A 12,609-nucleotide genomic window follows, 5' to 3' on the forward strand; every position below is an offset into this window, starting at 1 on the left:
ACCAGGTACATACACATGTACATATATACCATACACATGCACTGTATTCACACATAGACAACATACACATATGCACATGCACACACATAAACATTTACGACATGAATACATCAGACACGTACAAATTCTCATGTACGTGTATGCCATATACATATATCATATTCACAGATACCATATATACATGTATGCGCACACATATGTATAAATATACCATACACACACACCATATTCACACACACACACCATATTCACACACACACCATTTGGAGAAACTGGAATTCTCCTAACTACCAGTGAGAATGCAAAATGGTAACGGCTTAAGAGTCTAAGGCAGACTTACTCCATTAACCCCAAGAAATGAAAATATGTATCTACCCACAAAAAATGTTTGCTGGAGAGATCAGAGCAGTATTCATTACAACGGGCGGAGGGGAAACTGCCCCGATGTCAATCCACTAATGGAGGGAAAAACTCTACAGTCAATATATCCACGCAAAGGAGTCTTATTGAGCTGAGCTACCAATATATTACCGATAAAATGTGGGTGAAATCTTAATAATATGGTTAGGGAAAGAAGTCCGAAAGGACCTCATTCTGTACGGCTTCGCTTAGAGGGGCTGTGCATTACAGGCGAGTCTACAGAGACAAACCCATTAGCTGGAGTGGATGAGTATGCATGATGGGGTGCAGGCTTGGGGGTTCACAAAAATGCCCTAATGTCGACTGCGATGACCGCTTCACAATTCGTTGACCATGCTAAAAGCTACCGAATTATGCTCTTTAAGTGTGTAAACTGTATAGAATTCGATCTCAACACTATTAATGTCAAGTCAATGAGTACTTTTTATTTTACTATCGATCTTAATTCCTTGTGTTATTATAAAAGAAAACCACAGATTGGGCGATGAAGTAAAAGAATAGTGGATTTATTTCTCACAAAGGCCTATCTCAGAAATGCTGCAGATCAGTCCCAGGGCACCCGCAATAACAAAAGCATTACCATCAGCTGAGTCACATGACTGGTCTTGTTTGTTTACTTCCTGGTACATAGAAAAGTTATGTTTAGGACTAGGAATAAAATTAAGCTGTAAAGTGCTTTCTTAGAAGGAATGAGACCTTGGCTTCAGTCCCAGTACCAAAAGAAGGGAGAAAGATGGAAAAACTATCTCTACCACTCTGCCATGCCAGGCGTGGTGGCGCACGCCTTTAATCCCAGCACTTGGGAGGCAGAGGAGGCAAACTCAGATTTCTGAGTTTGAGGCCAGCCTGGTCTACAAAGTGAGTTCCAGGTCAGCCCCAGGGCTGTACAGAGAAACCCTGTCTCGAAACCACCCCCATCCCACCCCCCCCAAAAAAAACCCACACAGGTTTGGGAAGACACATTCAAGCCACAGTACCACTAGGTAATAAATATTTAAAAACCAATCTGCTTTAAGAGAAAGTCTTCCCTACAATGGGATATATGCTAAACTTACTCCCAACTGAGAAAGGCATATCCAAGCCCCATGTACGCCGAGCCCCAGGCACAGGAATGGAGTGATGGCCACAGCATCACAGCAAGGATGTCACCGCAAACAGCATCCTTGAATGTGTTACAATCAACAGGTACAATCAGTCCACCTTTGCTGGTTCAGTGTGCTGGCAAAGGAGATCCACAATGATCACATGGCATTATCACAAAACATCCAGCAGCACCTAAAATGGGAGTGTTTTAAGCATAGGGCACCTTTTCCCCTGTGTCCCCTGTTAACTGTTCTCACGAGGACAAAGGCTGAAATCATCACGGTTTTCTTGGATTGGGTGATTTTAGAATACCTCCTTTTGAAACTTAGATTTAAAAATAATATAAAAATTTTATTTTGGGTCATGTGCCCAAAAATACAAATGCCCAAAACCATAATGCCCAGTGACAGCTGTCTTCTCAGAGTTTTGAAACTTTGACGCTAAAATGTTCATCTTGTCTTGGGAGGAAAAAAATAATAATTTCTTGATCAATATGAAGTAAACTTTTTTTTTTCTGCTTTGAGGTTTTTGGTGGTGGTGGTGGTGGTATGGGCTGAGCAGGGGCTTGTGATGTTGCCCAGGCTGGCCATGAACGCAGGATCCTCACATTTCCATCTCCTGATTGCTGGGATCGTTGGCGTCGTCCGGCACACCTGACTTACCTGTTTCTTGATTGTCGGTGGGTTTAAAAAGCTGTCTGGGAGTGAGGGTATTCAACCTCAGATTCCGAAACACAGAAGACACCTGTGGAGATGGCTCTTCAACCTGTTTGAAAATAAAAATGAAGTTACTTTTATAAAAACATCCCTGATCAAGCACTCACATGCGCGTGCGTTCCCCATGACGGAGCCTGAAGAAATGAGGCACCCCTCAACAATCCTGTCTGCCCTCTGGAGGATTATGTCTGCCTCTGCCTATTGTGGCATCCCCTGGACCTAGCTAAGGGCCTGACGTGGAGAAGTCGCTGTGCATTGCCTAAATACAACCCTCTAAAAGTAGCGATAGGGCTTACTAGATAACTGGGAGCAAGACACAGAATTCAAGGAAGGCTCGCTGTGCAAGCATTAAGAATTTCAAGATGGATGCAAGTCGCTAAGCACAGAGCCAGGCTGCACACCCATGAAGACCTCTCTTTTGTAGTGCGTAAGCATGGCAGTGCCAAGACTCTTCATGCTTCTGGTGACACCTGAGCAGCAGACACTGGGCCACTACGATCCTCAGTTGTCACAGGACAAAGGACAGGAAACACCATACATCTTCCACAGTGCTCTCTATCTGTGCATTTTAGAGTCGGACTTTGGTTAAAGCAATCACTTGTACCAACATGCCTGGACTTCTGGAACCTGGACTTAGTCACCCGTCATGCTAAGTGTCCCCATGAAGGCATGACTTACCTGAAATATTTGAGCTGGTGAACTCTTAAATGAGAATGATCTGCTGTGTGGTGGGTGCATCTCATCCGGGCATTTGAAAGCCTGAACGGGAATAAGCCCCTCCCTCCCGAGGAAGCCTCCAGGTTGCCTAAGCCCCTCCCTCCTGAGGAAGCCTCCAGGTTGCCTAAGCCCCCTCCCTCCCAAGGAAGCCTCCAGGTTGCCTGCTTTCAGTCTCACCCTGCACTGGCGTCTACATTTGATCCTACACTCATCACACCTGCAGCTCTCCACAACCGCTCTCCACAACTCCTTCCAATGAAGTCTTCCCCGACAGACACGCAGATGGATGGACAGACAGACCGAGCGGATGCCTCTGTCTCCCAGAGAACTTAAACTAACTCAGGGGCTAGCCTTCCCTCAGCCCTTGTGACTGTCTTAGCTAGCTTGCTTTTCATGTTACAATGTGAATTTTGTAAAATTATTTGGGGTGGGGGAGGGGGGGTTGAATAATTGTTTCATCTGATACACTTGGCAGTGTCCACGAAGTTATTTGCATAAAAGAGTTCTGTTTTCAGAGCAGGCAGTATGTAAGGTCAACATTTCCCTGTAGGATCTGTTTTTCAAAACCCAGAGCCACTGAGGTAAAAGCAATGAGGCAAGGAGTGCTCAGTTGGTCATTACTGTCATGCAGACCACAGTGGCATTTGGACCAGTAATGAGTGATATAGAATACAATGCTAGTCCCCCAAGATCAAAATGGAACTAGAATTTTCCTGTTGCCTGGAGCAGTGCAGGGTCCATGGATCTGGGAAAGTCGGTGATTTAAAGCCGCTAGTGCAGAAAGTTCGTAACTCGGGTCTGTAACTATGCTTCTAGTTGGTGCATTTATTATGATTTTTAGCAGGCATTTAAAGCAATTGTTCTCAACCTGTGGGTTGGGACCCCTTGGGGGGGGGGCAAAGAACCCTTTCCCAGGGTTACGCAAGACCATCAGAAAACCCATATTTATGTTATACTTAGTAGGAGTAGCAAAATGGCAGTCATGAAGCAGCCACAAAAAAGAATTTTATGGTGGGGGAGGGGGTGCCACAACGACAGCATAGGGAAATGTACTGAAGGGCTGAGGCACTAGGGAGGTTGAGAGCCACTGATTTGGAGTGTGACCCATTTATAAACATTGTCTTCACCACGAAAGAGCATATGCCGCAGCCTCACGGCGCTCAGTGGCACTGGGTATATAGCACCATGGAACCACCATAACCATCTAGGTTGGTGTGAACACACAATGGCGACATTTGCCCAAGTATGGGACAGCTGCCTAGGGAGACATTTTTCAGAGCTCAGCCATGCATGCCTTCATTTGTAGAACTTAAACGCTGGTATGGGCTGCAGGCAGCAGCGTGCATTTTGAAGGAAGGACAGACACATGTCCCTGGGTTCCTCCTTCAAAAATGATATGTTCACCTAGAGTTAATGGAAGTCCGTCTCTGTTTTACCAGTCCTGGAGGTCTGATTTCTGTTTCCTCGTTTGCAGGAATTCCTGGAGATGCTGTATACTTTTGGCAAAGCCTTTGAGAAAGAGCATCATCCCCTCCCATGAACAAACTCTGGGCTAATGTCACCGTGCGAGGATGAGAGGCAGCACATCGCGGTGCCCAATCTCACGCTTATGTTCACAGATCTGCAACGCAGGCCTTTGGTCCAAGCGGGAAGGCTACAGCAGACCTGGGCCTGGGGCTGAGGAACACTGCCTTTTTCTCTTTGTGCCACCATGTAAAATCATAATCCCCCTGCCCCCCGCCCCCCAATGTCGGTGAGAAGAAATATAACTCAAGAAACTTGTTTTGGAGGTTCTTTCTTTACGCTTGTCCCTTGATGGCTCCAGTCAAAAGCCTACCCCCAGGGCCTTTGCAAGCTCACTTTTCTGGGAAGGGGGCGGGGGAAGATGTAAATGTCATATTAAATGTCATTCTCAGCTGCACTGGGGCGGAGGATTAAGGCTTACTATCACCAGAGATTCTTCCATTGATTCCATTGAAACCCTTCTCACTGATTCTGATGACTGATACCTGGATCCATCACTTGCAACCCATCCCCAGCTGACCTAATCCATCTGTGGGACGACCCGCCAGCTCTGCCCTTCAGCCTTGCAGCATCTCTTCTCCTTCCCTGTTGGAAGCACCCTACTTTCCGCCCAATCGCTGTATCCTGGGTCTCTTTATGCTAGGAACTTATTAGTTCGTTTCTCCCTAATCCGCCATCCGTCACACTGAGGTCAAGGTGACTTCCTTGAATTTCAATTCATAAGCACTTAAAATGTTCCTCCGGATCTCCACTCCAATCCAAAAAACAAACAAACAAACAAACAAACAAACAAAACAAAAAAGGATAGACTCTTTGGAAGTCTCTCTGGCTATCAGTCCTGACTACCCCACCCCCATATCCACAGCCCTAACTCTCATTTGAATCGCAAGCTCTCCCAGTGGCCGCACAGCTGAACTCAAGCAGTCTCTCAGAGAACCTGCTGCAGGTTCCACACCTTCTTAGGGTAGTGAACATGAGTGTCACACTTTGGAACCGGGGCAGTAGCACATGCTGCTCTGAACTGGTCTCTACTGAACCCCACCTAGCGAATTGGCGACAGGTCCATTAATCAATCAGTACCCTTGCCCTGAAACCACATTTGGAAGTAATTTATAAACCTCATCTCTAAGTGTAGCACCCATTGCTGCCTGCTGGAGGAAGGGAGGAAGACTGCATTTCCTCAAACAAGGTCTTCCTGTGTCTTTTTCATCTCAGTGCCTAGCTCTGCTGTTTCCCTGTTTCAGGCAGAGAGCAGAGAATCATTTGAGATTGCTCCCTTTTGCCCTCTCCCCTCTAGTCACCCAGTGGACAGTTAAACATCTCCAAACTATAGAAGCCCAAGGGGAAGAGACAGGAACAAGACGTTGATTCCTTTAGTGAATTAACGAACTGAAACAGCAGACTGACGGATGTTAAAAGGTAAGTGTGAGACATCACAGGGTTCTGGGAGAGCCAGATGCAGACTGAGAAGCCCCCGGTGTGTACTTAAGGCACAGGGAGCCTTTAGACAGAGGGACTGAGTCGAGCACCCAAGGCATCAGAGTATATGAGGAGCATAGCAGGAATGCATTCGAGGGCAGACAGTTGATCCTCCAGTAAGACAAGGACCCTAGCCAGGACAGCCAAGGCTGAGTGGGGAAAGAAAATCATATCTCAATAATGCTACAACCCTAGAGTGCAAAGATGGGGTCGGGATGATGTGACTGTGAGACTTTAGAGCTGTCAGACTGGGAGAAAGGGGATTGAGATGGGGAACCAAGAGAAAAATGGGAGGCTGTGCTTCCAGAATGGCTGGTTTCTAGGAGCAAAGATCAAAGATACATGGAGGAACTGGTTCCTGAATGCTCTCCAGTGAGTCCTCAAAGTACTCCCATACTCGCAAGTAGTCAGCAGAAGTACGGTGTAGAGTCACTTACCCAGAGTCCCCAGCACCTGTATCAAGGCAGCCACTGAGACACTCGGGCCGAGGGGATGGGTGAAACTGTCACTTGGGGAGATGTCTCAATTAGGGGATGTGTGAGAGAAGGGGGGAGAGACGGAGTTCTGTGACGGTGTTAAACCATTGAATTAGGTAAGGTCACGTGAACCAAGAGAAAGAGGACCAAACCCGTAGCAACAGTTAAACTAGAGGCCAAGCGGGAGCCGAGAGCGAGACCTAAGGAAAGGCTCCCGAAGCTTGGGAGAAGACCGGAACCAACCAGTGCAAGGGAGCTGTGGAGATATGGAAGGACTGTGGCCTGCAGTGCCAGGGGTCACTGACAAGGAAGACAGGGGAAGGCAGGCACAGAGTAGCATCCATCAATCAGTGGGCGCTGTCTAGAGAGGCAGCCTCAGGAGAAGAGCTAGTTCCAAGTGGGCACAGGGGGGAATTTTGTTAGATGCAAGACATCAGCTGTCCGATACTCTAGCAGACGTACGCACGGTCCTGTCCAGGCACACTGCAGTTGGCAAGGGCTACAGAAAGCATGAATACAAGGGAACATGGCTCCTACCATACGGAATTTACTGGGGCTTTCTTCGTCAAACGGGAAGCCGTCACCGGTTCTTTTGGACCCTCTGAGCTGTGCTGACTCCTCATCCGTATCCACGTCATCGTTAACAGAAGTTGACAGCCATCTTTCGTCGCCTCTGGCGCTGTCTGCAGTAGCTTTGTTGTCTGGGGTTCTACAGAGGTAGGAGGCTGGAGGCTGGGTGTCAGGTCTTCCTCCGACTCGAGGGCTCGAAGGCTGGGATGCGAAACCTGTTGAGGGTGCGCAGCTGCCAGAGAGCTTCTTCTGCAAGAAGTGTTTCAAACGTGTCTGCCTGGGGAAACCGCGCTTCCGGATGGCACTCCTGAGTTCAGACTCTTGCGCGATGATGTACACTCTGGAGCGGCCCCGGGTCACTGCCGTGTAAACATGTTGCCAGTGCTGGCGGCCTGCCTTCCCCACGACGTAGACGACTGTGTTCTCCTCGGACCCCTGAGAGGCAAAAACAGTGTGAAGGCTCAACCTGGGAGCTCGGCGGAGAGGAGCGACTCCAGCACGAGGCTTACTGGGTGAAGCCTCACAAGCCAGGCTGGCAGATGCAAAAGAGAAATCACGGAGACCTTGTGTCCAACAAATGAAAACCAAGGACTCACGGCTGCTCTGACCTCCACACATGCACAGTAGGAATAGCACACCTGTATGCAGACACACAAACACAAACACACACACACACACAAAACTAAAAGAGAAAAGTGTTAAGGGTGTGCTAATGTCCTTCCACCTGACTCGTGTGTCCGTATCCACCTATCTCCCAGAATCCATTTTATCTACTATCTCAGAACTCACATTTGCTGAGTTTGTTACCAACATTAGGTCCCACAGGGTCACAACTAGCTTGTGGTGACCAAAACAAACTCTAGGAGCCAAAAGGAGTGCTACATTTTTTCCTAACTTTCAAAGACTTTGAAGTAACTGTACAGACCTACGTGTAAATGTGTTTCACTAAGGTTACCAATGATGGCAAAGGAAACAGCCAATAATAGGAGACTATAGAAATATATATAGACACAACATGTATGCATACATCAAAGTATCATTAAACAGACAGACACAGACACACATGTACACATGCACACAGAGATTGGCTGGACATACTGGGACACCCTGAGCTATTTCCATCTCCTCTTTAAACCTGTTGTTCTCAAATAAGATTAAGCAAATTATAAGGGAGCTGTTCACATAATTGTAGGGAAAGCATACATTTGTCAAAATAACAAGAGAATAGCAAGGTCCACTCACAAAGTTAATAAAGCCAAAAGTAAACAAGATGTAAAATGACACCCTTTGTTTAAACCTTGAAAGCAAGAAACTATATAGAAAAATACATATATATATATATACATATACACACATATATAATCTATAGGAATATATCAAACACAGGACAAAAGTCCCTTCTGAGCAAAGTTTAAGTTGGGTAGGCATGTTCAAGAACTTCAGCAGTCAAATAATATTCTATTGAAATATTCTTAAAAACCAAAAATTATACACACAAAACCATACCATAGATATAATGTCAAAGTTTAAGGACATCCATGCAGTTCACGTCAGGCCCTGCTGGAGTCAGGCTGGGAGGCAGGGAAGTGGAAGGTTGTCTTGCTAATGTCTTAGTTCCTCAGAACGAAGGGGCACTCGGGAGACCACATAGCTAGCGCCCGAGTAGCAGCTCCTGAGCTTTTGTGTGTGGATGCAAAGGCTTCAGGAGTGAAGCCCAGAGGCCCAGGGTCAGGCGCTAGGCCACAGGCTGGAAGGTGGCTTCTCAGAAAGAAAGCAGAAGGATGAGGGAGAGACTGGGCCAGAACTAAAGAATTACAATTTATAACAGCAAAAGACATTAAAAGCAGCGCCATGTACTTCCTGTTGTGGAAAGTGTTGTAGGTAACTCTGTCAACCTGATGGGCCCACGAGTCACCTAGGGAACAGCTCTGGACACTGCTGGGAGTTTCTAGATGGGGGTTCACTGATGGGGGTACCCACTGTAAAAATGGGGGCACTCATTCAATGGGCTGGGACCCAAGACTGAATGGAAAGGAGAAAGAGAGCTGAGTACCCATCATTCACTTCTCTCTGCTTCCTAACTACGGATGCAATGTGACAAACTGGCCACTCCTGCCTCTAGGTCTTCCCCGCTACGAGGGCCTGTACCCTCCAACTGTAAGCCCAAACGACGACCTCTTTCTTCAACTTACCTGAAAAGTATGAATGGTCCTTGCCCAGGCGTGCTTGATCTGACAGTTTGCCATTAGTTTGCTAAAGTCCACCTTCACTTCCAAGCCAGCCTCGTTATTAATGGTCAGAAGTCTTTTTCTTTTGAAAGTTACGTCAGTTACATCCTGGGATCAAGACAAAGAAAACTTTGCATCTATTCCAACACGCACGTGGTAAGGACACTCTGTCTCGGCTGCACAAACATTATCCATCAAATTGAGAATCACCAGGGGCTTGAAGCTGTGACTGTAGTTGCAGAGCGTGTGAACAGTACTTGTGAGGCTCCAGGTCGCATCCCCAGAATGGAACAATTAAAACCCGGAGAGGCTTAAAATCCATACTTAGTTGAATGCCTTCATGTTTAAGCATTTCAATGAGCAGAAATAGAAACTTTTTGTCCCTGAAACCTCACACCCTCTTTCCCTCACAGCCCCTTCCGCATCTTTCACATTTGCGAGGGTATGGACACGGGGAGAACAACCCCAGGAAAGAGAATTACTAAAGTTTCTAGGTTGATACTACAACTAAGGACAGCTTCGCTTGCTCCTTTGTTATTCGAGCTTCCGACTCACTACAAAGTTTCCTTTCTCCGTCTTTACTAGAAAGCAACACTTTCCAGCAGAGCTACTCCCAACAATCCCGTCACATTCTGACATTAAACCAGACAAGACATGGCTAAAATCTACAAACCAATGTTCATCCTGGATGAGGGTGTGTAAACATTCCTGATAAAGAGGAGCATCCCTCAGTCAATCCCAAATGAGATCTAGGGCTTTGGAAAAAAAACAAAAACAAAACAAAATCTCTAACTGGCAAACATATTACTTCCCAAGACTCACCTGTGTTATGAAAAATATTTCCCCATTGCACAGCCGGATGCTGCTTTCGAAATCCTGTTTGATTTTAGCATCGTCGTCAGGGGCGTCTCCATAGCCTTTCCCCTCGGCTTCCTGGTCTTTGTCGGGGAGTAAATCTGAGAGGTATGCATTCCGGGTACAGCAGATCTTATCACCGACGGCAAAGATGAGTTTCTTCTCATGGTCTCTGCATTAGGAAGTGAGCACACGCCATCAAACCTGGAGGCTGGGCACTTCATTTTCTCCAATAGCAACCCCTCTTGGAGCTGGTGTGAATGGAGGCTTGTTTATACATCTTTGTATCATTTCATTCTCCAAAGGTCAAGAATCAAGTGGTCACAACTGTCACCTGTTTACATTGTGTAGGGGGTTGGGCTGGTGTCATTATGTATTCTGATGGCTCCCAAGACCTGGTTACCCCACCCAACAGGAGAGATGAGGAGATCCCCACATACATCAGCTTTTGCTGGGTAAACCTTGCCCCCAGGTTATCCTTGATTGGTTAATAAAGACGCCAATGGCCTGGGCAATAGAAAGGGTCAGAGCCAAGGTTCCCAAGCTTGGGGTCTAAGGCAGGGATGAGAGGAAAGCCAGGAAGAAGGAGGGAGGAGGTCGCCAAGGGGTAGCATGGATCCTTAACTCATGGCCACGAGAGCCAAGCCCAATGCAGCAGGAAGAGCCCAGAGGAATCATAGCACACCCTATCTTGGGGATTTTGACAGGAAAAGTAGACAAACTAACAGAGACTTTTTATATCCGCCCAGCTCTGGTGCTTTATGGCTTATTATAATTCAGGTCTCTGTATCGTTTATTTGGGATATTTGGAGGCAATGAGGGAGCATAACAAACCCTCCAAATAACATTCACCGCCACAGCATCCACCCTGTCACCTCAAGGCCTTCCCACAAGGCCCCGTTGAACCCACTCAAGTTAGAGATGCTGATAATGGATGGTCTGATCCACCCACTTTCTAAACCAAAAACCTCATCATTTTTCCATGCAAATCCACCCTCTCTCCTCATTCTCCAGTCCCGGGTCTTCAGTACTAACTCGTATTCCCATTATAATAATTATGCCACTGTTCCATGAAAAACGGTATCGACGAATGGCGGCTTGAGCCAGTCGATGAATGGTGGCTGGTGCCAGACCCTGTAAAAGCCCGCTGGGTTTCTTTTTTCATTCTGCCCTTACCTAACCCTTGGGGAGACTTCTGTTTCTACAGCTTCATTCACACAATTAGAAAGATTCCCTGACAAGAGCAGAGCTACTAGGACCACTATGACATGAGCCCGTGCATTCGAGCACTTTTTGTGTCCTCTGTCAGGCTGCCCAACACAGTGGTCTGCGGCAGGAGCTCCTATAGTTAACACAACCCCAGCGACGAGCATTTCTGTCAAATACAAGGCATACAAAACTGTCTCCGCACACAGCCTGCTGTTCCGGCTCCGGGAAACACCACACACAGAGTGGTCGAAATTCTCCTTATTCCCAGGTTGATCTTGAAGAGGTTGGAGGTTGCCAACCTGGACACCACGGAGAAATAACCATCCCTTACTTTTCATCCTGCTCTACTTACGCTCCAGGTCAATTCCTAACGGAATATGAACCCCTTAATCAAAGAGACTAACGCGCTTCACAAACTGGGAGAAAGTGTATGACTTTTGAACGCATGGCCCTATGTGACAAATATCCACATAAACGAAAGAACGGCAAATCGAGGTACGACCGTCCCCTACGGTGTCAGTCGGGAAGATGCTCACTTGATGAGGTGGCCTGTGTAGTGCTTGCAGCAGCAGTCATTGATGAGGTCACAGTCTTGCCTGAAACACAGGAAAAATCAGAGTCACTTCAGCAGCGCACATTACGCACTGGCTTATGTTCACAGACAATCCTGCACTGGGCCACTGGATTTGGTTTTTTTACTTATTGTTGTGATACTGGGAATTGAGCTGAGGGCTTTGTGCTTGCTGGGCACGCATGCTAGCACTCACACCCCTGCTGACATAGCAGATCCCATAAGAAGTTTCTAGAATGATCTCTAGGAAAAAGTATCTTCTGTTGGTGTTTATTCCTTTTTTTTATCAACACGGGGTTTCTCTGTGTAGCTCTGGCTGTCCTGGAACTTACTCTATAGGCCAGGCTGGCCTCGAACTCAGAAATCCGCCTGCCTCTGCCTCCTAAGGGCTAGGATTAAAGGTGCGTGCTACCACACCCAGCTGAAGAAAAAGCATTTTAATCCTTAAGCTTCAGATACAATTTTATTTTTCTCGAACTTCCAGTGAGACTATAAGCATGCTTGATCGCAAACGGCCCTGCTCAGAATGCCTTCTGATGTGTCTAATGAAAAGATACCTCTAAGAATGAGAAGGGATAATGAGAATTACATGTATCTCTCCCTAAATACAATGCACATTAGTAACTTATGAAGTTTAAAAGTTGGATAAAGGCCGGGCTGTGATGGCGCACGCCTTTAATCCCAGCACTTGGGAGGCAGAGGCAGGTGGATTTCTGAGTTCGAGGCCAGCCTGGTCTACAAAGTGAGTTCCAGGACAGCCA

The 12,609-nt window shown here is 46.8% G+C and overlaps 1 protein-coding gene across 2 annotated transcripts in view; it reads right to left on the reverse strand.

Annotated features, from left to right (window-relative positions):
• Positions 1 to 910: 910 nt before the first annotated feature.
• Helb (DNA helicase B) overlaps positions 911 to 12,609 on the reverse strand; it is a 29,614-nt gene continuing 17,915 nt past the window's right edge. Inside the window, exons 9-13 of one of the 2 annotated variants that reach the window (XM_021175318.1) lie at positions 11,814 to 11,873; positions 10,036 to 10,240; positions 9,178 to 9,321; positions 6,953 to 7,420; positions 911 to 2,268 (exon numbers count right to left, since the gene is read on the reverse strand). In XM_021175318.1, the coding sequence (XP_021030977.1) occupies positions 2,107 to 2,268; positions 6,953 to 7,420; positions 9,178 to 9,321; positions 10,036 to 10,240; positions 11,814 to 11,873 (1,039 nt within the window). In that variant the 3' untranslated portion in view covers positions 911 to 2,106. The remainder of the gene's footprint in view (positions 2,269 to 6,952; positions 7,421 to 9,177; positions 9,322 to 10,035; positions 10,241 to 11,813; positions 11,874 to 12,609) is intronic. The other variant, XM_029482639.1, reaches the window with a different exon arrangement.

Source organism: Mus caroli, chromosome 10 (assembly GCF_900094665.2).
Source record: "Mus caroli chromosome 10, CAROLI_EIJ_v1.1, whole genome shotgun sequence".
Taxonomy (NCBI): Eukaryota; Metazoa; Chordata; class Mammalia; order Rodentia; family Muridae; genus Mus; species Mus caroli.